At 40.1% G+C, this 25,928-nt stretch overlaps 2 protein-coding genes across 3 annotated transcripts in view; one reads left to right on the top strand and one right to left on the bottom strand.

The window, feature by feature from the left end:
- The window catches only part of LOC119176181 (HEAT repeat-containing protein 3), a 90,249-nt gene extending 85,046 nt beyond the window's left edge, over window positions 1-5,203 (top strand). For both annotated transcript variants that reach the window (XM_037427342.2, XM_075877244.1), the window contains 2 exons: window positions 2,742-2,915; window positions 4,978-5,203. In XM_037427342.2, coding sequence (XP_037283239.2) covers window positions 2,742-2,915; window positions 4,978-5,103 — 300 coding nt within the window. In that variant the 3' untranslated portion in view covers window positions 5,104-5,203. The remainder of the gene's footprint in view (window positions 1-2,741; window positions 2,916-4,977) is intronic.
- A 5,267-nt stretch (window positions 5,204-10,470) lies between these two features.
- On the bottom strand, window positions 10,471-25,024 carry LOC119176180 (alanine aminotransferase 1). The gene is made up of 13 exons (XM_037427341.2): window positions 24,607-25,024; window positions 23,883-23,972; window positions 20,967-21,075; window positions 20,537-20,667; window positions 20,289-20,402; window positions 17,950-18,079; window positions 17,161-17,240; window positions 16,958-17,091; window positions 14,143-14,251; window positions 11,557-11,622; window positions 11,330-11,485; window positions 11,093-11,205; window positions 10,471-10,980 (listed from the first exon to the last, which is right to left on the bottom strand). Exons 1-13 carry the CDS (start codon window positions 24,859-24,861, stop codon window positions 10,890-10,892), a joined length of 1,578 nt encoding a protein of 525 aa, XP_037283238.2. The 5' UTR covers window positions 24,862-25,024; the 3' UTR covers window positions 10,471-10,889.
- Window positions 25,025-25,928: the final 904 nt, after the last annotated feature.

Raw genomic sequence — 25,928 nt, 5'->3', positions numbered from 1 at the left:
ATGGTATTGGTGATGAGTATCTGGCTGGTGCCTGTTGAACGGGTCTGTAAATTTACTGTTATCTCATTGTACTTTTGAAATAATGTATATTTTTAACTTTAGATGTGATCTCAAAACATGCTTTTTTTGTACTTGTATTCCTTTTTCACAGTAACCACAGGATCTAGAATTATATATTTAGGCCAGTATTTAGGTAACGTAATAGAGAATATGCTTAAGCAGAATTATTATTGTGTGAGAAAATGCTTTTCTGCAACACGACATATAATAGCTATTATCGAGTGATAATTAGGTATTTAAAGCAAAAAAATTATTTCACAAATTAGAATTACAATTTTTAGTGCTAAATCCGCTTCAGTAAAAAAGCGGAATGGTTCATGATCACAATGATAATAAAATAATTACTGTAGTTTTTATGGATATAGAGAAAAAGGTGCATAAACTTCACCTAAAATACATGGCGGGTGACATAAGGCTTACCCTGTTCTCTTAATCTATCAATGAAAATATACTGTATTAAGTGAAACTGCAGTGTTGTTGAAACAAATACTAAGAGTGTCATATGCCCCGCCGCGGTGGTCTAGTGGCTAAGGTACTCGGCTGCTGACCCGCAGGTCGCGGGTTCGAATCCCGGCTGCGGCGGCTGCATTTCCGATGGAGGCGGAAATGTCGAGGCCCGTGTGCTCAGATTTGGGTGCACGTTAAAGAACCCCAGGTGGTCAAAATTTCCGGAGCCCTCCACTACGGCGTCTCTCATAATCATATGGTGGTTTTGGGACGTTAAACCCCACAAATCATCAATCAAGAGTGTCATATGCTGCGATGCCTGGGCTTGTATTTTTTTTGTGCACAGAACGATCATGATAGCAACAGTATATACAATGCATCTCTCACTTTGTTGTATAGCCGATTCAGCAGAGCATGACACATGGCTTTGCTGTCATTTTGCAGCCAAGTTTACTATCTTGGCAAAAGGGGCTTATCAAAAAACATGAAATCTAGGCAGTTTGTTGCCTCGGCTCTGCATGAAACATTTGCATGGAGCGAAGTACAAGCGGCACTTTGCTAAAGCCGTCTGATGCAACCTGCAAAGCTGCAATGTCACTGCTAATAGAGAGACCTGTTGCGCTTCAGCCACTTTCAACTGAAAAGGCACCGCTTGAGTGGTGTGTGCCACACTCCAGCACCCACGCCAGAGAACACTGTACACAATATGGTAGGATACAGCTCTGCACATGAAACTAGATCTGTAGAAATAACATTTGTGGACAGTTTGCTAAGACAGTCCAGTCCAAAGCCTGTACTTTCCATCATTCTTGTGGTGGTTGAAAGATAGCAGAGCCAGAATGCCCTCTAATTTTTGTTGCGTGAAACTCTCTGCCTTGCAGGCGAATAATAAGTGGATTTCTCAGCTGAAACTTGTGCTGTTGTTATAGCGCCTTAGTTTTGGTTTCAACTATACTACAGTAGTTCATACTATCAATCAGGTAATAGAGAAATGCTCAGAATATAGCCAACCACTATACGTAGCCTTCATAGATTACGAAAAGGTGTTTGATTCAGTAGAAATATCAGCAGTCATGCAGACACTGCAGAATCAGGGCATCGACGAAGCATATATAAACAACCTGGAAGAAATCTATAGGAGATCAACTGCTGCCATAATGCTTCATAAAGAAAGCAACATAATACCAATCAAGAAGGGTGTAAGGCAGGGGGATGCAATCTCCCCAATGCTATTATTTACCATGTGCTTACAGGAGCTTTTCAGAGGCCTAAAATGGGAACAGTTAGAAATGAGAGTTAATGGAGAGTACCTTAGTAACCTGTGCTTCGCCGATGACATTGCATTGCTGAGTAACTCAGGGGACGAATTGCAACTCATGATTACAGAGTTAGACAAGGAGAGTAGAAAAGTACGTCTTAAATTTAATCTGCAGAAAACAAAAGTAATGTACAACAACCTCGGAAGAGAACAGCACTTCGAGATAGGTAATAGTGCACGTGAAGTTGTAAAAGACTATGTCTACTTAGGACAGGTAATAACCGCGGAGTCGAACCATGAGACTGAAGTAACTAGAAGAATAAGAATGGGGTGGAGCACATTTGGCAAGCACTCTCAAATTATGACCGTTAGATTGCCACTATCCCTAAAGAGGAAGAAATATAACAGCTGCATCTTGCCGGTACTTAGCTTTGGAGCAGAAACCTGGAGACTTACAAAGAGGGTACTGCTTAAATTGAGGACGACACAGTGAGCAGTGGAAAGGAAAATGGTTGGTGTAACCTTAAGAAACAAGAAGAGAGAAGAATGGATTAGGGAACAAACTGGGGTTAAGGATATCATAGTTGAAATCAAGAAGAGGAAATAGACATGAGCCGGGCACGTAGCGCGTAGACAGGATAACCACTGGTCATTAAGGGTAACCAACTGGATTCCCAGAGAAGGCAAGCGGGTTAGGGGGAGACAGAAGCTTAGGTGGGCAGATGAAATTAAGGAGTTTGCGGGAATAAATTGGCTGCAGCGAGCACAGGACCGAGCTGACTGGCGAAACGTGTGAGAGGCCTTTGTCCTACAGTGGACATAGTCAGGCTGATGATGATGATAATGGCAGTTGCATAAATAGGGGTGGTTGCATGTGAGCAGTGCTTATATTGCGGTGGTTGCATGTGAGTAGTGCTTTATTTTCAATAGCCAACATATTTTACATACTGTGAATGTATTTCATGTGCATGTGCAGAAAGTAGGCCAGCACCTTTTGGAAGTTTCTTTTAAGGACCCTGACACTGTTGTGGTAACAGAAGCATTGGATGCTATTTTCGATGTATTTGGAGAAGATTCAACTGATACAGTTGCCCGAGAGATTGAATTGGTAGCCAAGTTGCGGCAAGTACTACCTGCCTTTAAAAGCAAGGTTAGTGGCTCATGGTCTCTGCTTGAAAACTGTTGACAAACCGACTGTAAATTGTGGTTCGACATAGTAGACAAGGGAAACGATGGTTGCCTGCAGAGCACTGCAAGATAAAATATTATTTACTAGTTTATGAAGGTACTCATACAGAGTGATGAGTTTACTTTCATAAATTTAGTTAGTTGTAGCCATGCCAGTAGCAATATTTGCCCATTGCTACTTTCCTTTCTTATTTTTTATTTGCTCGTCAGTAGGGTAACCCTTCAATGTTGGTGCTTGACAAAGAGTTTCCTGGGTGCAGCAAAGGGGTGATTACAGGGTGTGTGGACTGCCATTTGCCAGGAACCATGTGATCCACTTGAGTGCAGTGACATAGTTTTTGTTTCATATTTCACTGGCTTTTTTAAACGAGAAACAATCACAATGCAGCATTATTGTCAAATTGGATCAGTTAACCTCTACAACCTAGCAAAACATACTTGACTCTGCAGTAACTATTGAAAATTTTGTCCTATTGATCTTAGTCAATTAAGAAATCAAGTGCAAAAGAGAAACCCTAACAAGCACCACACAATGACAGACAGTATGTTGTTCAGTTACGATTTTTTTTTTAATCCTTTGTTTTAGTTATGTGAAACACCTCGTATATATACTTTTTGTGGGTCACATACAATCAAATAATATTTTGTAGTGATGTCTTCATGTTGCAGATATATTCTTCCCGTGGTCAAAAGCACATACTGCAGTGCCCTTTTAATCAATGCAAAAAAGAGAATGGAACACAGATTGTTTGTGAGCCAGTTGGTACATACTGAATGTGAAACAGCACATTTGCCTAGATGGAACAAAAAGTTATGTGTGCTTGTTGTAACTTTTTGTCCTGTCTAGGCGCGATGTTTCATGTTCAGAGAGAATGGGTTGCGCATGTATGCATATCCGCCATCTAACACTTCACTTGGCAGCTCAAACACGAGTGAGGCATTGTACTCTGTCCAAACAAACATTAAAGGTCACTTAGTGCTACCATATGAAATCCAATATTCTGCCTTTAATTAATGATATATGATGGGGCAGTCAAAACATTCCTGGAATGGTGGTTCAGCTTACTAGTGTTATGACCTATGGCTGTGCTCAATTAATCATGTTTGCAGTAAGACCCTTGCGAACACACACGCTTGATCAGTCGCTTCTTGCCATTGTTAGAAGCAGCAGTAGAAGGCTTCATTTGAAATTTCTTGGAGCTTAGCTGTTGCATAGTCGCCCCTTGATATCGCCAGCCGATGGTAGACGGGTAACTGTTGTCATCTTTACTGTTGTCAGCTTTGTGCTAGTCCTCACTGTCTTTTACGTGTACCAAGCAAACTGCAGGTAAAATTTTCTGCAAGATATCTTTCAGTACATATATGCTAGAATTCTGCCAGGTGAAACTTGATAGAAACATGACTGCTTATAATGATTCGTTACAAACATGCCCCCCTACTACAGTCACGAGCAAGTTTATTACTGAATATTAGTTAATTAGGCAGCTGACTGTGGTAATTATCATCATACTCTGTGTGTCTTACCAGATACATAATTTACTTGAAGAGGTGGTGTCATCGTACCTTTACCTCCTAGTGTTAAATCTCAATAAAACCATGAAGTGTTAGTCTGTGTCAACGAGATTTATAAGTGACTTTATAAATCGATTTTAGTGCCGCCGTGTTAGGCTATTATTTTTTTGTTTTGCTTCTTCAACAACTAAATGAGCAGCACTGCAGTAGACACGTACACATCAAGACAGTTGGGTTGGTTCATTCAATGTTTCATTATTTTATTATATAAATTCATGTCACAATGTACAGAAACAAGAAAATACTCTTTTAACAGCCCAAGGTGGTGGCACCGATGGGTGTTATGTAAAATTGTCTATATCCAGCAAGATTTCTGGCTTCAGCTATGTGAGAATATGTACTAACTATGGAGGTGTAGCTGTGTGCAACATTACAGCTGTCATGGCATCTTGTATGTTGTGTAATAAAACTGCTGAATTATGAATGCAAGTTCCTATTTGTTTTATTTTCAGGTTCAACAAGCAAAGACTACATTGCCAAGTCACTACTCAGTGATTGTCACAGCCAAAACAAATTTGATCCGGTTTCTCAAATACAAGGCACAAAGGAGAGGAATGCAGAACGGCTGTGATGACTAATGATGCCTCCACTTTTAACTTTAAGAAGTTTTGAAATGATTTGCATTTTATTAATTAAATGTTCACAGATTGGACAGGAATAAACATCTAAAGCTGTTAACACACTGCTTCATGTTTTCTCTTTTTTTTTTTAAATGCTCCATGCCGCAGTGGTCTAGTGGTTAAGGTACTCGGCTGCTAACCCGCAGGTCGTGGGAACGAATCCCGGCTGCAGCGGCTGCATTCTCAATGGAGGCAAAAATGCTGTAAACCCGTGTGCTCAGGTTTGGGTGCACGTTAAAGAACCCCAGCTGCTCGAAATTTTTGTAGCCCTCCTCTACTGCGTTTCTCATAATCATACATTGTTTTTGAGATGTTAAACCCCACATATAAAAACATTTTTAAAATGCACATTGGGACTGCAATAGTGATAAAAACTATTGTCCTGTAAAAAAGCTTTCATTCGCATGCTACAGTTAGCCTAGCAGCAGAATTACTACAAAAATTGTGTGAACGAGAGACAAGTGACATCCAGACAAATGTTGAGTTTTCTTAGTTTTTTATGCCTGGTCGCTTGCATAATGTACAAGGGGGTACCCATGAGTAACCGGAACAGCGCAGTGCATATTTATGTCATTAAACGAGTATCGCACAACTCATTTCAAGTTATTGCAAAGCGTGGTATCTTCTTGAATGTTTTCTTATTTTTAAAACCACTTTTGAGTGCAGTAGAGATTTTATTTGCACTTCACGATGTTGAATTGCCTTTTGAGCAAGGGGGGCGAATATGTTAAAGGGACACTAAAGTCAACTACTACGTCTACGTTGATTGTTGAAATGGCGGTCCACAAACCTCGTGGTGTTACTTTGGTGCCAAGGAAGGGCCTATTTTGAAATAAAATTACGTTTTAGTGCTCCGCATCGAGTTAGCGCACTTCAAATTACCCGCCACAAGAAGCGGACTAACCAGACAGTCTCACGTCACTGTTGCCATGCACAACGTTGTCCGGCTTTACTGCGCTAGTAGCAGCAGACTGAAAGCAGCGGGAGCCACAGCAGCAACAACGGCCATTAATCAATTTACTGCCATTGGCTTCGAGATTGAAGACGCTTTTGTTTCAACTGCGCCCCGCTAGATGGCACCATCTGTCCCATGTAAACACTGGAAAATTGAATTTTTTGACCACTTGTGCCATTCCCCATAGTTACGTGCGGCGATTCTTTTTTTTCCATGAATCAAAGAGAAACAAACAAGCAGTATTTTATGGCGTCTCTTAATGCACAAACCGTTCTTTATTTAGTGCAGCTAGATCGATTACTAGTGATTAATTGTAGGTGGTCTGTCTGATGTCATTAGGATCACTTTGAAAATGGTCTACTGCAGCGCTTGTGGTCTTGTGCATATACTTTAATTTCTCGGTAAGTAGGGCACTATTGTTGATAATATTGTCATTTTAGATGTAATACATTTAGCTTTCACTCTGATGTAAATGGTTGTTTGACTTTAGTGTCCCTTTAACAGCAAGAAGAGCTAATACCCCTATCACACGTAGCAACTTAAGTGCACTTTGACCAAGTACACTTAGCCGCGAGAGCGATTTGCGCGCTGTCACACGAGCAAGTTTAGTGTCACTCGCTGCAAAGTACACTTGCCGGCAAGTGCGCTTCCCAGCCTCACTTCGTTGTGACCAAGTGTGTAGCCTCGGTACCAGTGGCTTGCACAAAAACACGCTGTTGTCTAAAGAAGCGCTCATACTATTGTTAAACTATTGTATTTGTTATAATGATTTTGCTATGTACTAAAACAAGCCATAAATCAACAAAAATTCTCGCTAATCTCACCTTCGAGCAGTTTGCGGCCACGTTTACTACGGGGATGCGGCGCACACGCTGTGCAATGGCCACGTCCGTCATGTTGTTTACTTCCAGGCACGCTTGCACATGTGTAGGCGAGTCGTTCTCTAGTCGTTTACGATGACATGTGCCACTCGTGCTACTTTCACAAAGACAACGTGGTCCGATCATGACACACAGGCGCAAAAGTAACAAATACATATTGCGCTACAAACCCAACAATTGTCACTGTCATCACTTCCAAAATGTACTTCGCTTTCTCGTGTAGCAGCGAACCACTAAAATGACACTTTGTGAGCGTAAGTACACTAGCTCAAAGTGCACTTAAGTTGCCACGTGTGACTGGGGTGTAACTGCCGCTCAGTGAAGCGTACTTATTGGGAAGTTGGCCTGCACGTTGCTGCTTAAAAAACTGGCAGGACTTGCAGTTCAATGAGCATGTTCAAAAAAGGCATGGATGAAAAAAGTAGAACTGAACTTTATGCCTTCATAGTGGCATAAAAAAAACTCATTACAAAAGCAAACTTGTAAATTCCAGTTTTTTGTAAGATTGCATATTTTACTATTATTTTAGCAATGGTAGACACTAGCTACATATAAAATTGATGCTGTAAATGGAAAAGTTTTTTTTCTAGTTCTCGAAACCTTCTTTTTGATTAGCAATTAATTTATTTTTCAATCAAGGCGGCAGCACAACTGTATGCTCACCAAGATAAATCGTCCAGTCCATCAATGTTGCCGTACCTGTAGGTCCGAGCTGTAGGTACATCCAGCCCCTTCCTCCACATTTACGGTCTCCATGTAAGCAACACGACAAGTTTATGTCAACTGCAAAGCACCACCTCAAGAATGCTAATTCGCAGTGAGTAAACTTAAATTTAATCTGTTTATTGTTGGCGTATACCAATATATGCTTCACGAGCATTCATGACGGGGTCAGTTTGCGAGCAGGCAGCCCATATTCTTACCAAAATTCCCAATTGTAATGCAATAAATGGTCACATCACCTGGTTTCCTGCCCACACGTGCAAGGATGTCCACCCTCTTATCCCTTATGCCAATGAGTCTGCCCATGCCCACGCACTGTTACACCGTGACGGGCATTCGGCCTCTAATTTGGGGGAAGGCATTTGGCAGCTTGATTCCCTCCTCACCTTTAACGAAATATGTAAGCACTATCAATTGTCCAGGTGTAGCTTCCTGTGCCCACAACACTCGGGGGCTCAGTCAATCACTTTACGAATGCTGTAAACCAGTACTTGCCCATCGCCCTTAGTTTACAGCAAGTTTATTGACAGCATAAAGCCTCACTATCCTCATTGCGATGAGAGACGATGCACTTTATCCCACATGCTCTGGCAATGCACAGCGCTGCGCGATGGCGAGCCTCTCAGCAGAGGACGCCTGGAAGACTGCAATTACCAGCTCGAACCGGGAGGTCCAAATCTGGGCTGTCCGGAGGGCCCGCAGTTTTGGGGAGGGGCATACCCTTCCTGTCCCAACATGGGTGCGACTCGCAGCCGATCCGCCCTCTTGAGAAGCATCGGCTCCTCAGGACAATTTGTGAATTGGCTGACTGACAAAAACTTGCAGAGTACTTCAGGTATGGCAAGCTCTTGGCTGCTTTTGTAAATGCATGAAAGGTAAAATGTAGCCAGCCTGTACCACCCATAATTCATGAAATCTTTTTTTTTTATTTTACCTTTAACCACCATAATAATGTGCTGTAAAACTAAGTTGCATTGCCGCTAGAAGCCCTTGTATGAGAACATAATGCAACTGCACTGCAGTGAACTTTGCTTAGAAGCAAATTCGTTTGCATTGTAAGCAAAGGACACTTGCTGCAATACCCATTTATACTTTGAATCAAACGCCTTTAACTTTACCGTCATGGTAGGCAATTTTCCTGCAGTTTTCTTCACTTGTTAGCAGCAATGAAAGTACGGTTAGGGAAGTGCACTTCCAGTGCTGTAATGTAGCAGAGTCCATATATTTGTGAACCTTTTCAATACATGCACAATGCAGTACTATACTTCTACATGGGAATTCCAAGAGTATAATTATATTTGGGTTTGTATTTAGTTTACCTGTGTTTACCATTATTTTTACCATTAGTTTACCATTATTTTAAATATAATATTGATAATACTGACCACACAAACAGATTTCACATGATACCTTTATTGTACATGCAGTAAAGCTAACAATACAGTCCATATGCTTAAACGTACACTTTATACACAGATACCAATATTGCTCATAATTATTAACCAGAGATTACAACATACAAGACAAACATCCCACATACAATAATTGAAAAAACGTGAAAGTGGCTAAAGGCACATGACAGCTGGCAAAAAAAAAAAAAACTCGCTTCACCATGTTTTTAATCAAAGCTACACAGAAAAGAAAAAGTGTTTCTCAAACACAGAAAGGAACTGAACTTAGTGTTTGCCGACATGCTTCCACACCTGCTTTGAGCACATATAAATGCAACGAAGTACAGGTATAATATGCACCGATAGTTCATCTTGTTTCACAAAAACTCAACAATGCTGAGGTTACCACACTGCACATTTTATTGAAATTATTACGCTCCTGAGTGAGGCAGCCTTGGCCAGTCAGGTACCACTGCTGTTTCCCAAGATGCAGCAGGAGCTTATTTAAGTGAAGGCCCTGGCTTCTTTGCTGTAACAGCCAACATTGCTGAGCAGCAACTGTAGAGGCAGACTTGGAGTGCAACACTAAATTTTTGTGCACCATTGCGTTATTGAGTGAGCATTTTAACGTGCATGATAAGATCATCTCTGTGTTCATTAGCACTGACAGATAGGCATGTTAGTGTTGGTTCATAGTTATGAGCGGCACAAAAAAACACACAAGAGACAGATGAAGAAAAACCACACAAACAAACCCGGCACTCGTGTCTGTGTGTCGTTTTTCTTCATCTGTGTCCCGTGTGTTTTCTTGCGCCGTTCATAACTATGAATCATCTCTGTATGTTCTTCTTGATGTTATTGCAAATGAATGCACAAAATAAGAAAGCAAGTATGGCACAATTACCACACACACGACAGGTGACACTGCAGTAAAAGATGATCACAAGGATATTTTTCATTATTGTTCATTCAACACAACCCTTTCGAAATAAACATTCAAGTGTCTGACATCTTGTGAGCATATCAGGACCCTACTAATTATCTGGCTTGTCCAAAGCCTGGTTGGCAGCAGTGGCTGGTGCTATACAGTAAAACCTCATGAACTCAAATTCTGTTACTTCAAAATCCAGTGTTATTCGGAGGATTTCTGTGGTAAACATGCTTTAATTAGGAGTTGCATGTTTATTGCTACTCAAAATCAGCGTTGAAGTCATCACAGTGCTAACTTACACAGACAACATATCGCAAACACTTTCACAATAATAAAAAAGTTCAAAACTAGACCGGTTTACAAGGTTCCCATCAAGGGGAACTTAAGTATAGCACTATTTCCAACAGGAACCAATGCAATATATCGCTGCACTGTCCAAGAATGTTAATAGCTGTCAAGGCAAACCTGCAAGTTACTACTCTCTAGGCACAAAATAGGCAGCAATGATATTGATGTCAACCATGCATGAACATAATACATTGTGTCATAATATTTATAGCATAACAACAAAAGGAGCATCTGAAAAGCAGTAAAAATAAAAATGCTCAGCAACTTATATCTACCATAACAGCACTTAAAACTGATGACAAAAATAAAAATTAACAATGTCATATCCACATACAAACTACTGACACATACCACTATCATCCATTGACGGTCAGACATCTAAACACTGATCATGACGCATGGTGTTCAAGCTAGTCTAACAGTCTGAGCGAAAGCACGTGGTATAGGTAATTTTCGGCAGCCCCAATGAATACAGTGCAAGGACTATGGAAACATCTCACTTGTGAATGCAGCACTCATTTGTACTTGTTCATAAACTTGTGGTGAAAGTCCTTGAAATGTGAAAGCATTGCCTGGAGCTTCTCCAACGGAGGCAATATAGTGGTCCTGAAAACATTCACAAGTCTTGCATCATAAATGCTGCCAGTTCAAACACCAATACAACTTGCAGTTGAGTAGTATAGCGATGAGCTGGTAAAAAGATCGGGGTCACACAAACCTAAAATGGTATGTGCCGGGCACCTGTCCGAAGCCACTTCCAGGGACAACGCACACACCAGTGTTCTCAAGCAGCTGCATTACATAAAAGAAGTCTGGTGCCTGGCCAGCCGCCTGTCAACAGAGCAAAACATAGGAACTGCATGTATAATGTCAGGCACTGATTGAGATATTTTAATTTATGACCCCTTCCTCAACCCCTCCTTTCAATCAACTCTTAACAGGTAAGAATTAGCACCTTTGCCTCCTCAATGGCTTTTTGGGGTAGTGTGAACTTTGGAAATGCATACATGGCTCCAGCTACCCTGTTGCAGCGAAACCCTTCAAATGAATTGAATGTGTCAGCAACAAGCTGTGCTCTTTTCTTCAGAGAGTCCAGGACTGCCGTTTTCTCCTGAAATGTGAAGTGAGTCAATTTTAGCATAACATTAATGCATATGGCAATCATGAAAACAAAGGAGTCACCTTGATGAACAAGTCATATGATGGTTCACCAGGCTTTGGAGGGTTGACAACACAGTCCATGGCACACTGCAAACATGAATCATGTCACTAAACAAGCACATGTTTAATATCCACAATAGTTAACAATAACAACAAAAAGAAAAACAATTCTACAACAGCCCTCATGAAACGAAGTCACAGCTTTACGCATATCCACAATATGCTTTCACACAAGTCTTCACTTCTTGGTATTCTTTCAGAAGCACACAATGTGGCAGCTTGACATGCTACATACCACTACATTTGCAGCGCACAATACAGCAAATGCTATATGCTGTTATATAGCTTTTGCTGCTATATATATAGCATTATATAGCATTTACTGCTATATATTGGGGGCATGGCAGACCACTGCACAAGTTTTCAAATATGCCACTTTTAGAAAAAAAAAACGTATTAAGGCAAACAAATGACAGATTCTGGTTCAGAAAAGGCTGCGTATTTCAAATAGCACAAAAAAAAAAGATTTTTTTTTTTCAATATTTTTGTTTACCCTGTCCCCTTAATTCGAACTTGAAGAGGACTATGAAATTGTTCTAATTAAGCAGAGGTCGAATTGGCAGGCAGGCGCTAGAATGAACAGGCATTGCGCCACACTGTGCGGCGAGAATCCAGAAAAGACACCTCTGGACTCGTTCCCGCAAATTAGGCAATACTACACGTTTGTGGCAGGTAACTTTGTAAAATAAGTTCATGCTTAACAGTGAAGAGAATTTATCCTTCAGTCAGTGACACACCAGAAACAAGCAGGCACTTGAATTCATATGAGCAGTGGGCCTTAGAAGACCCCTAACAGTGAAAATTCTGTTTGCGAGATTTTTACAGAAATTTGTAGCTTTGCGTCTGGTAATGCCAATTTTATATCGTAAATGCTTTACTGCATCGTATAATTAATGTTAACGGCATTAATTTAGACCGATTTTGTGTCAGTTTGAAACGCCTGCCTAAAATACCGTAAGGAACTAGTGCCCCACAGCGGAGCTGCACCTGAGACTGTTTTCAGTAGGGGGACCCGCGTGAGGTGAACAATGAAACAATGTGGGTGCTTTGAGCGTGTCCCCCTCAGAAAAAAAAAAGAAAAGAATTTCTGGTGTAGGCAGCCAAAACCACCTTGAGAGCAGCCCCACAACTGAGCGAGAGGGGTGACAAACAATAGTCCTCGCGTTGACCCTGCAACGTCACAAGGGGAGTCTCGGTCTACGTCAAACCACAGAAAATGCCGATTGCACCTCAATACTCGGAAGAGCATGCACCCTTACATTGAAATACCTTATAGGCTACGCTCGCCACTAATAATCGGTCAGAGGTGGCCCCGCATGCAGGACTATCAAACAACACAAGCATCTCGCGTTTCCGAATTTGGTGTCAGGGGTCCTTTAATGCCAAAATATACGAAGCTATTTATGCTCCAACACACTCATTTACACTGCAGAGTTAACACAATCAAAATTTGAAGTCTCTCTTTCTTAGTTTATTTAGAACAATATTGGAATTGTCCAAGGGAATACAGCTAAAGGCAAACATTGCCTGACTGGATTGTGCCGCCCATACAGCAGTAGCAGCAGACAGACTACATTTACAACCATAAAAGCATACATAGAAATTCATCACTACACTTCTTTTGCACAGATGAAAGTAACGAGTAATTTGGGTGATCATTCTCGGCCAATTTCTGCGAGGAGGGACGAAAACCTGGGGGCTCCCAGTTCAAACTAATCATTCTAGATACCGACTCGTTCAAATTATTGAGAGTTTTCCCCCAAGGAAATACATAGAGCTGTGCCGCAACCACGACATCACTTCAAATTATCCGTAAATTCAAATTTAACTGAGTTTGAATTAATGAGCTTTTGCTGCATTTGCTTCAGGCTGGTTTGGCCAGCCATATCCTAAGTTTAAAAAAAAAACATTTTTTTTTTCTGTTACAATAGGTAAGATTCTCTAAGAACCACGCAAGTGACCTTATTCACAGGTATACCAGGTCACAAAGTCATGGTCACGGTTGGTTTCCAGTTTGCATTATTTTAATGCAAATTATAACTCATTTCAATTGCAAACTGCAGTTATGTTTTGAAATATAATAATGTAACACATCATTTGTGTCTGTTTTTTTTTTTGCCCAACCAAAGCTTTCCAGGACATCTTAACTGTTTCTTGCACTGTGGGTTGGTTTAATTTGTGGGTTTTAACAACTCAAAGCAAATTGGGCTACGGCAGACTCTGTAGTAGAGGACTCGGAGTAATTTCAACCACCTGAGGATCTTTAATGTGCACTGAAATAGCACCGTACACAGGCACCTCTAGCATTGTGCCTCTATATACACGCAACTACTAGGGCCGATATCAAACCTGGTATTTTGGGTCAGCAGGCAAGCACTGTAGCCACAAGGCCAATGTGGCTACTATTCTTTTATTATGCATGTATCCCTCCTATGTGTTGCATAATCAATTACCAAAAGCCCTAGTTGTGTTTTACAGCTCCACTACCATCACAGCAAGAAATTTAGCTATCATTTTGATTGCAGCTTAAAGGACTTCTCTACTTACCTGGCCCAAAACAGAGGAACACAATTTGGCAGAAACGGACTTCAACAGGACACGCTTTACAGCTGGATCAAGATTTATCACCTCTACATATCCACCACGCAATCCACACCTGCAGGCAATCGACACAACAGCATTTTTGTTACAGCCAAATAAACTTACCCAAATAAAACATACAAACGAAACAAAAATCTTTCACATTTCTGACAAGCTGGTGTAGAGCACCAAGTCTTGTACTGTACCCAAGCAAACTGCAGTTTCCACCTGTTCATTTACTGTACAGTACAAAACTATGTGGCATCCGCTGCAGCACTACTTGGTAAAGCCAAGCGAAAGAGAGATTCGTGCTTGTATAGAGTTTAAGAAAAAAAAAGAAGACAAGAGCACTGTTCACCAAACACAAAAATTAGTGGTCAAATGGACCTTTCACAGGTCTGTGCATGTGCGGCGGTGACGACAAGCAGTGCAACATATTTATTGACGGTCATAACCCCAGAAAAAGAGTGAACTGAGCGCCACCTGGTGACACAAGCTTGCAAATTGTCTCCCCCAAAGGTGCAAATGCAGGCCTTCAGAACTGTTTACCCGCACACCGCAGAGCATTTCAGTGACCTCCACTCCACCTTTGTTGTAGTATGGACCTTTTCATTGAAGGCTCCCTGGGCACCACTACAGTCCTCTCTAGGTTGTTAACAAGTGTGATCCCCCCAAAAACGCACGGCTGACGCTGTGATGTCTGCTTTTGTGCTCCTGTGCAACAACCCAGAAAGGAGGAGATCCTCTTCTTCGTTTAAAGGTCTGTAAGTGCATTTATTCAGCTTTTGAGGGCATGCTAGGGCTTTAACAGCTGAATAGGGGGCCTTATACTAAAGCAAATGTTGTATAAAGGGGCCCTGAAACACTTTTTCAAGTAACCATGGAATGAATTTACTGGAAGAGCTTATTGCCTCACAAACTCTACGCTGCAAAAATTTTAAGAACCCGTCCAGTGCGAATGGAGCTGCAAAGATTTGTCACATGCTGCAATTGCAGTCTCTCTTTTGTCGTCCCAGCACTGGAAGTTAAGCAGGGAGGGATGGCAAGGTCAAAGAAAATACGTCACCCACGCCTCGTGACCTTAAGCACTTTTTTTCATTTTTTTTTTCTTCGAATGCACGGCTTTTTCAGTGTGATTGTGCGTGCATGCGTGGACAAGTCACGTCCTCCCACGGCGATCTCTGCAACGACCGTGAGCGCCATGTTCAAATCAGTCAATGCCTGATAGATGGGCTTTTTACAAGAGATTTTTGGGCGAAAGAAGAGAATGTCGAAAGAAGAGGAAGCAATCTTTAGCTGACTTCGATAATTTATAGTGAGTTCCAAGCCGCATGCTGCGCTATAATATTTGGCTCGCGTGGTCGGGAGCCTCTACTACCAATCGGCAGCGTTTTCTGACTATGCTCAAAAGGCGTTGCAGGGACCCTATAAGGATCATTTTATGCAAAATTAAACAGCATTTTTCAGTGATCACAAATACGGCTGAAAAAATTTCCACATTTTTCTTGAAGGGCAAAACTCGTTCTGCTTATTTATTTCTATTGCGAAAAAAGTTTCCTGTTTATTTGCGGGAGTTTGTACCTTTGCACCAACTGAGCTAGAGGGCATCAAACAATTTTTTCAATTAATGTTCATGTTATGTATTTGATAAAATGCTGTTTGTAGCAAACGAAAGTGATATAACTAAAAATAATGACCTCCTTATGTATATCAATTCTTCAAATTATTCAAGGGCTTTTGGCATGAGCAAAATTGAGTAAAGTTGCAAAATTCGATACTGTTTCCCAGGAACATAGCAAATTGAAAGGGCACAAATAAAACACGTAATGGTGGTGTGTTCGATATGCTACAATATAAAAATAATCTAAGCACTGAAGGTATAGTCGATCGGATGCAGACGGCGGCAGGTTTGCGATCTGCATCCCAGGTCAGTGGGCTTGGGCTGAAGATTGCCATGGCAAATGCTTCATGACGCTTGAGTTACGTCAGCGAAAAGCTCGTGGAGATACAAAATTTCAAAATAATAGAGTTTAAAAAACAATACCCTCTTGAGTAACTTTGTATATGACCAGCTAATATGTAGAGCTTTTTATTTCTAATGTGGTATCATGCATATTTTTAGCACGACCACCAAGGAGAGTTTTTTAAATAATGTATATTCAACATTTAAAAAACAAAGTGAAACCTGCATTTTTTTCAGAGAATCTATTCTACCTTCACACTCGAATTACCTTTCTTTTGTAGCATGTTAATGAGGCCACTATCACATATTTTATTTGTGACCTTTTAATTCGCCACGTTCTGGAAAAAGAAATTAAATTCTGTTCCTCCGTTCAATTCTGCTCATGTGAAAAGCCCTCGAAGAATTTGTATAAGTGAACGTCATTTTTGCAGTTGCATGTCTTTTATTAGCTTGCCTCAAACATTTTATCGAGTACATCCCACAAACGTCCCTTGAAAAAAAATGCGACACCCTCTAGCTCAGTTCACACAAAACTAACTTGCACAAATAGGCTAGAAAATTTTTGGCAACATAAAAGAAAAAAAAATGAGTTTAGAATTTCACAAACAATATAGAATTTTTTTCTGGCATATATTTGAGGGTAAAAAAAGTGATGTTTGATTAGGCATGAAATGACCCATAAGAGTTAGGGTTCATTGCATTCATGCATCTGGAAAATTGCATCTTAGTCAGCAGGAATCATGCAACAACTATATCACCAGGAGCACACTGTAAAAAAAACTTGCAATTTTCTTTCAATGCTCTCAAATACAAACTCACTCTCCCATGTAGCCTTTTGAAGCAGACATAAATGAAGCAAGTTCCATGTCGGAGTAAGGGGGACCCATGTTGTGCATTATCTTGCGAAAACTGTGGAATGCAGCTCCCTCAGCATAGATATTGTGCTGATACACCTGCAAGCATCAACAGAATTCAAGAGCGATTTCAACAAATAAACCATAGTAAATTAACTAACTAATTACCTCATCAGCCATAAGGAAAAGCTTGTGCTTATAAGCAAACTCAACAACTTCTTTGATATTCTGCTCTGTCAGGACTGCCCCTGCAGAAGAAAACAAGCCATAGCAAAGGAATGTAATGTTCTAAATGCCTAGTAGCTGGGAAAGTTGGGGTGGTTCACTGTACACTCCTTTGATGCGTAGCATAAAAACCTTTATTGTCTACTCTTCATATTATAACAAAAACGTCTACAGTGATGTACCGCTACTTTTTTCTGGCTCTATATTTCAGCACATTAAAAAATTGTATTTTTATAAAATAATGCCAGAGATCCTCTCAGAAAGAAAACTACATTTTATTATATGGTAATAAATAAGGGAGGTAAAAGAACCCAATGACATTCATAGCCATAAAGTTTAAAGATCTAAGACAGTACAAACAAGTTGGAGGCATTACAATAGAGGTTATTCTATATATAGTCAACTTGTATTTTGTTGACCTCTAAGACACTGGCAAAATTTGCTGATAATATCTAATGGATGAAACTAAAGGTGATCACAATCAAGAGTCATGTATCATATGCCAGTGTCTGATATTTAAGGTAATTTGGTGAAGTTGTAACATAACTTTGGAGCAAAGCAACAAGACATGCTCTAGAGTAACAGCAGGACAAAAAAAAAACATAACGAGTACAAACCAAACAGTCAAATAGCAAATGGTCATAACTGTGTTATGTGCTAAATTAAAGTTCCAACAATGAATCTGCTGCCTGCACTATACTCTGTACTCAGCAAAACTTTGCTACCACTCACCAGTAGGGTTTCCAGGATTAATTACAACCAGACCGCGAGGATTGCAAACTTTTTTAGCTTCATTGAGAGATCTTTCAAGTTCTTTGATGCTCAACGCCCAGTCGTTTTCTTCATCCAAATAATAATTTATCTGCAGACATCAATAAAATCTCAATTCAAACCAGCATATCAAGCCAAACTGAAGTGTAAAGCTGCATTAAACAAATTGTAGGTGGTACTGAACCCAAAAACTTTGCTCAAGTTGATCTGAAAAAAAAGAAACTCTTCATTCATGGAGGTGAACAAAACTCTTCAACCATGTAGGTGAAAAATAGAATCTCAATATATAAGCAACTGCTGGAAATAATTACATATTCACTCAGCACACCTTATTAACAAATTATTACGAGTTTTCTTGTGTGAAATAATAGGGTATGATTACGAGCTGGCACTTGTGAACTCTGCCATTCCAGTTGTGTTCTACGATGAGCGCACTGTTTTAGCAGTGCCACAGAATAACTGTTACTGCTGATACTTCCAATCTGACGATTCAAGTCTGCATTCTACTATAGCAGATGAACCATATAATACAGAGACACAGGAAATAAAAAAACCCGCTGCTATTAGAAAACCTGCTGCTGTTAAAATAAAGAAAATGGATTCCCACTGCTATTTTTCACTCTTGGTCTTGCTGCGAGTTTTTGCAAGTTACTCTTTATTTTTTTTTCCTTTATGTTTTGCTGTTTACAGTATTCTTTATGTATCCCCACTCCCCTCTGTAATGCCTTTGGGCCCCGAGCGTACAATAAATAAATAAATTAACTTTGAAGTGAGGCTTCACAGCAGTGCAGACTTTTTTCTAGGTAGGCGTTTTCATGGCATAGCATTTCTAATGACAGTAAAACCACCTTTATAAGAGGGTAACATACGCTGTGGTGTCTGCCAATTCATTTATTTCGGATACTTCGAAATTTCGAACAATTTCAATTCATGTCAAAATGGAATTGAATACAGCAATATTCGTTTGAGCATTTGAAGTGCTCAATTATTCACACATGCCTAGTCTATACGCTTGTGGAAGTTTGGTATCCTGGTGGTGGAGGCTTATGCAGCCAACTAAAAATGAAAAAAAAAAAAAGACCATAAGCTAAACATGTGGGCGCATTTGGGCCAATGGAACCATGAGAAAGGAGCATTCACAGCTACAGATATGTCTTCAGTAGCATGCTGAACATTAAATAAGAAGAGAATCTTTCAAAGCTGCTCTTTCCTCTTATCAGGAAAAGTCTGCCATTAATAAAACAAAGGCTTGATATTTCTTTCTGAAAAATTTGATTGAAAAACTTGACATCTCCAATTTCAACTCTTGCTTTTATACGGGTCATTTTGGCAAACATTTTCAAAAACAGCTTTTCTCTATTTCAAGTTCAATGTACACTGAATGCATTTTTTTTAGTGATCATCAATTAGCAGTAGATTTATGCAAATGCCAAAAAGAAATGCAAGACACACTGACAAGATAGTGCAGTAAGCTTCATGCCCAAACAAAATTCAATACTTGTATTTCCAGCTCTCCTACAAATTACAACATAAAAAAGATCTATTTGTGATGCCAGAAGTTCTGAGGAAGATGGCTTTAGAATTTTAAAATGCAGATAAGCAGGAACTAACAAAAACATGCGACATACAGTACATTGCAAGGCCTGCAAACCAATTAGGACATCCACTGATGAGCTTGTCAAACATCTGACATGAGTTTCAAAACCAATTTTTTATCAATAGTAACCAATGAGAATATTTTCAAGAATGCCCCCCCCCCCCGCTCTTTTTTTTTTCGTAAAATGTTGGCTAAATGTCTGATAATAGGAAATGGGACATCCAAGAAAAGGGTACATTTCTTCCTCTTTACATGTGTATCAAGTGATGGAGGTTTAACGCACCACCAGCAATTAAATGTCATCGGCGTGTTTACACCTGTTAAGTGACATCAACCAAAATGTGGCACGGCTTACATTAATTCACTATGATTTATGCTGTAAATTTAAACACCCCCCCCCAATGTTATAAGGTTTTTGTGCTTTTTTTCTTTTAGTCCTCACATCCCTAGGCATGGCATCACATAAGTAGGCAAGCAGCTCAATGTAAGTGTGCACTCAAACCTACAAAAATGCAGCCATTTGTTAAAACTATGCAAAAGAAGCATTTGACATCAAAATTATGTCACCTTATGAGCACAAAGTGAGTAATAATAGAGATTTTCATGGAGATTTTTGAGGATCACAAATGCTATGCATTTTGTATCAACATTACATCATTTCATGTTTTGCTGCTTGAACAGAAAAGAAATGAGAATACAATACCTGATGTACACCATACTCCGCAAGGGTTGCTGAGTAAAGAGGATACTGGGGGATTGGAATCATCACTCCAGATGGCTTTCCATCTTTATGTACATTAAGCAAGTTCAGCACAGACTAGAAAGAAACAAACTCTCAATTACAAACTGCTCACTTCATGAGAGCAGGAATTTAATCAGGCATGCAATAACAAAAACATCATTTTATAACTTCAACATAAATAAATTAATTAAATAATGAAGTGTACAGACCCGAACAGACTCGCTGGCACCAGTTGATAGGAGCACATCCTCATATTTTGCATTCACACCATCTCGTTGGCTTATATACTCGGCAACATGTTTCCGAATAATTTCGACGCCTGCACTGTCACTGTAGGCACCTGAGCAATAAAAGTAATACGAGCTGGTCAAAGATGATACAAAACTTCTGAAGACATCTTGTAAAAAAGAGCACATCAGCATGAAGTTACTATATACTGTACCTAAACCTTTCAATGCAACAAAATGCATCAGTAGAAATTTAATTGGCAGCATCATAAAAATAAAACTTGTGGTGAAGCATTTTAATTTACATGATCAAGCACATGAGCATTGCTTTATCCGTATTTGCCAGTTGTCATGTCGGCATATGAAATGTGTAAACAAAGTTTAAAGTGTGCTCCAAGTCACTAGTGCTTACCTACGCTTTTTCCTCCACAGCCCTCCAGAATATTTTGAGCTCTTGATTTGACATCAGCTGGAAACAAGTCCCCTTTCATCAAGTCAGGTTTTGCACACGCTGCTATAACCTTAGAGAGAGGGAGCAAGAAAATGCCAAAATGATCATGAAAAGAGCACACAAGCTACAAACATTTTCATTCATAATAGAAAAGTTGAATCTAGCAATGCTGCATAATGACACACTAAAGACTGGCATCTTGCCGTTATCAACAAACTGTTCAACCAAAAATTTATTTTAGGAGTTTAATTTTGAACAGCCTTAATGAATATGAGCACAAAGCACCTAGCACTTCAGCTAATAACTATAGAAGCCAACAGGTGCAAACTAAAAGTTCAGCTGCATGCATGACAGAAACGACAATTCTATGCATCAGCAGGAAGGTTGCAGGAAGGTTGTGCTGCATTCATAGCAACAAACTACAGGAGCTGGCAATGCCAGCTGACACCAGCATGTCAAACTGCTGCAGATAGAAGGAAAAGTGATTGACTGATGGGGTTTTGTGAAGCTGCACTGTGGACTACAAAGGGTTCATGCAACGGAGGACTGTAGTTCTAATCCCCAAGGCTCCTCTCTAAATGTGTTATCTGCGTTCAGCCACAGGAGTAGAAACCAAAAAAAAAATGGGAAACATCAATCACAACTCTGATGCAAAGTTCCAAAAGTAGGTCCACTTTCAATACACAGAAAAGCAGGTGGCATTTAGAGTAAGCATAAGCTACTTCTGATTTTCTTTTAAGATTTGTTGCTCTGCCATTTTACCTTTAAAAAACCAAACCTTGGAAGAAAATGATACATTCTTTAAACGATTTACAACATCCAACAAGAAGTTTTCTACTTATATTGGCTTTTAGTGTAATTACAGCTTTACTTAAACACAAAACTGTCATAAGGTGTAGGCATCAATTCCTACTAGAAAAACGAGCAGAAAAACAAACTGGCATAGCATGAGTATAGTCAACATGCAAGAAGCCACGTAGTGCAGTCCTCTCCATCCCAAGGACTGCACATGTCCCCCTTGAATATTACCTCTTCATCAACTCTGTAAAGCGAAGAAAAAAATATTTTAAAGGAAATGAAAATGAAACAAGCTTTCAAAACCTACGTCGAAATGCATAGGTAATGCACATTTGGCCAGTTTATTGAATATGAGGTAAAAGTAAATGTCACAAAGAAAGTATGTTGCCACCCGCAAAAGTTCTAATTAAATTACACTCATAACAACCTTCTTTAAAAGAGGATGAAATCTAAAAATGAAAATTATGCTGCAATGTATGGCTGTGAATTAAGACTGCATACTATTAAGAGCCTTCAGCCAGTAAATGCAAGCTAATGGTAACCACCAAGAAGCTTACAAGAACTTGAACTGCCCTTTGACATTTAGCTTAAAGCTGCCCTGCAACAATTTTTGAGCATGGTCAGAAAACTCAGCCGATTGGTAGTAGAGACTCCCGAGAACACGCGAGCCAACTATTATAGAGCCGCATGCGGCCTGCAATTTACAATAAATTTTCAAAGTCAGCAAAAATAGCTTTCTCTTCTCTCAACAAATGACACAAGACGCTCAAAAACCACTCTTAGAAAGTCATCTATCCGCCATTGGCCGATTTAAACATGGCACTTTCGATCGTTACAGAAATCGCTGCGAGAGGCCGCAACTTGTCCTTGCGTGCGCACGCGATCACACTGACAAAGCTGCGCATTCAAAAAAAAAGTGCTCAAGGGTCACGAGGCGTGTGCGACCTATTTTCTTTGCCCCTGCCCTCACTCCCTGCTTAGCTTCCAGCGCTTTCATGAAGACAAAAGAGGAGAGCATGCAATTGCAGCATGCGACAAATCTTTGCAACTCCACTTGCACCAGACGGATTCTTAACATTTTTCCAGCGTTCAATTCAAGAGGCAATAAGCTCTTCAGGATCCCTTTAAAGTGTTTCAGGGCCCCTTTAAAGCTCCTAGTAAATTTTCTGTTGGAGACATTTTGAAATGCACATAAGATAATTTGAAGTATGTTACCTTTACCAGAATGCACACCTATAGAGCAGTTGCCCAATACATGAGATGCCTCATTAGTTTTCATTCCCTTCATTTTAACCATGGTGCTTCTAATGTTCCTTTCTTTCGAATCTACATGTATGTACAAGTGTAAAAACTTACCAGCCGACAGTCATATGCCAATCTGTGTCATTATGTCCAAGCATTGTTTTCCGCCTTCATATTTATTTTTTTTTTCAAATATGGATAAACCACAAAATATTCCAACACACATTTTTATGCAGATGATGTTGCAGATGGCCTCGTGTAGCAAAAAAAAAAAAGAATGAGATCGTTTCCTCAACAAGTTACATAGCCTGTAAAGTTTTGACTGTTGTCAGGGGTGGTGCAAAAAGTCTCACATTTTTCAAAAAATTGCAGGACTTTAATGAGCACTTGAATATGGGCCTTTCTATTTAAAGGCCTTTTTATTTATTTCACTTTTCTGAAGACACTGCCATGTTTCATGAGCTTTGCATTCTGACCAATTCCGAAAACCCAGGCCAAAATCCCATTTTATTTTATTTTTGCTTGAATAGACATAAGCAAAAATTGTTCATGCATTTTAAGCTCGAGGGTTCATTATTTTTACTCAAAAAAGAGCATGAATGACTGCAGAATAAATAGATAGTTAATTACACACTAAGATTAATAACTGAAAAATGAACAAATCAACAGATTACCATCTTCTTTTTCTTATAGAGTACCTTGAAATAAAGTTGTGTAAATTTGACGAATATAAATACAGTCCATAATGTTCACCTGAAGGGAATAAGACGATGATGAACTTTTTTTTTTCATGCAGGATTTTTTTTTTTAAGGAAAAGGAATGTTGGGTTATAATACCTGGCGAAAGAAGGTCAATGGCACTTGACCCATTGCATGACAATCGCCTATGTTGGCTCGTATCACTTCAGTGAAGTTGAACTTCTTGCCCTAGAGAAGAAAAAAATATCCAGTGTACATAAATATTTAAAAACATATTAACGGGTCACGAGCATTGCCGTACCATGCATATGAGGTTGAATCAGTGTAAAAGCATTTGCTTGCGGTGTACATAATCAAACTCTAGAACTTTTCGAGCGAAGCCGCTTTTTACTGCGGTAGAAAATAAAATGATATCGTAGATTACTCGCCGCGCCGGCGTAACCTTAATCGTGAAATTCGGTCAATCATGTCCGTTATCTGCTCCGTAATTCGCACTTCGCGGAATGCGGCTTCGCCATGACTACGGAAAGCGCTCAAAGCACTGCCGAAAGCTGTTTTTCTAGCAGTACATTTCACTGCTCACTGACACGCGCAGGCATAGATGAAGAAAAAAAAAGGAAGAAGTCACGCGCAGCCCCGCACGGAGACAGACCGAGAGTGACTACACCCGCGCGTACAGCCGCTCAACACATCTGCTGTGCCGTTTAACAAATAATCGGTGCTTAAAGTTTCGCGAGCATGGCAGTAGTAACAACCGAGCAGGCTCCTGCAAGAACGTGCAGCCGCCTGGAACATGAAACCGGTTAGCCGCAGCATGTCACGTATACGCGAAGCATGGTGAACGGAAGTGTAACGTACTCACCGCTTTAAGGTCCTTTTCGATTTCCCCTGCTCGAATGACTATGGGACCACGAACAGCATACTCCATAGTTATGAGGTGGGGATTTATGTTGTCAAGAGACACCGTTCTCCCAGCCATGGTAGATGCGGAACGACGAACAGCTGTTTCTACACAGTAGCTATGAGCTTTCAGCGACGCTCTCTCCAGCCGATAGTCACGTGATAGCCGAGCCTCCGATAGGAGGCGAACTTGCCGGAGAACTGCGTGCTTGTGCATGTCTGTTGGAAACTACGCAGCGCTCTCTGTAAAAACACACTCTTTGTGGCAGGTTTTGCAATTAGCAAAGTATCATCAACAGCTTATTTTCAATGCATTCGCAGAATCAAGGTGACAAAGAGTTACAGGCACAAGTTAACGGATATTCCATTTCGTGTGTACGTCCTCGCGCAAGTAAACACTCACAGGTCAAAGCAGTTCCGCAGAAACTATAAGCACGGATACTTCGCAGTTAAAAATATACTTAAACTTTATATCCGTCATATGGCCACCACAATGTCTATGTTACTGGTAAAAAAGCGCATGCTTTATTTAATATTTTAACTGTGTTCTTAAAACATCCGCAATGCATCTACTGTATTTTGCGATTGCATTGTTTTTTTTTTTTTTTTTGCAGCACATCATAAAGTGTGCGCCGAGACTACAGTGGCTAGAATACTGTACCGAGACGTCGGCGTGCTGCTGCCGACAGTTTTCGCTGCGCCACCGACGCCAACTGATCGGCGCGCCGCCGCCACCATTGTGTTCTCTTGGTGTTTTATTTATGTACGATTAATTTTTTTAGTAAGCCTGCCTTTCTTAGGCAGTTTATTCTGTCGCCAGTAAATTATCGCTCCTTTCTTAATTCTGCCCTCTAGCAAACGCATTGCAATCGATTTGCCTTAAACTTAAATAACTGGATCAGAAAAACCTGTTCAGTGCTTCTAATAACGTAAAAAGGTATTTTTGGGTTCAAAATAAACGTTAACATTAAGCTACTATCAAGCTCACTGTAGTTAAGCGAATACAGGTCGGGGACAGCGCCAACGGCGGTGTTCTGGCCATGGCTGACGATCGAGACTATATATTTTCTTTTACACAATATGTATGAGTAAAAGGTGTGGAAAGTCGGTATTGGCATAACACTCTTGAATCAATACGACTGTGAAATCGAGTGAAGGAACAGTTTCAGTTCAAAGGGAAAGATCGGCGCTATTTAATGTAGAAGGGTCTCTATCAGTCTAAACGAGCAAGAGCTAGCTGTTTGCGCATACGTATTTAGAAAAAGTTACTAAATGAATTGGAAC

This window comes from Rhipicephalus microplus, chromosome X (genome assembly GCF_043290135.1).
Source record: "Rhipicephalus microplus isolate Deutch F79 chromosome X, USDA_Rmic, whole genome shotgun sequence".
Taxonomy (NCBI): domain Eukaryota; kingdom Metazoa; phylum Arthropoda; class Arachnida; order Ixodida; family Ixodidae; genus Rhipicephalus; species Rhipicephalus microplus.
This window is presented reverse-complemented; position numbering and strand designations above follow the sequence as displayed.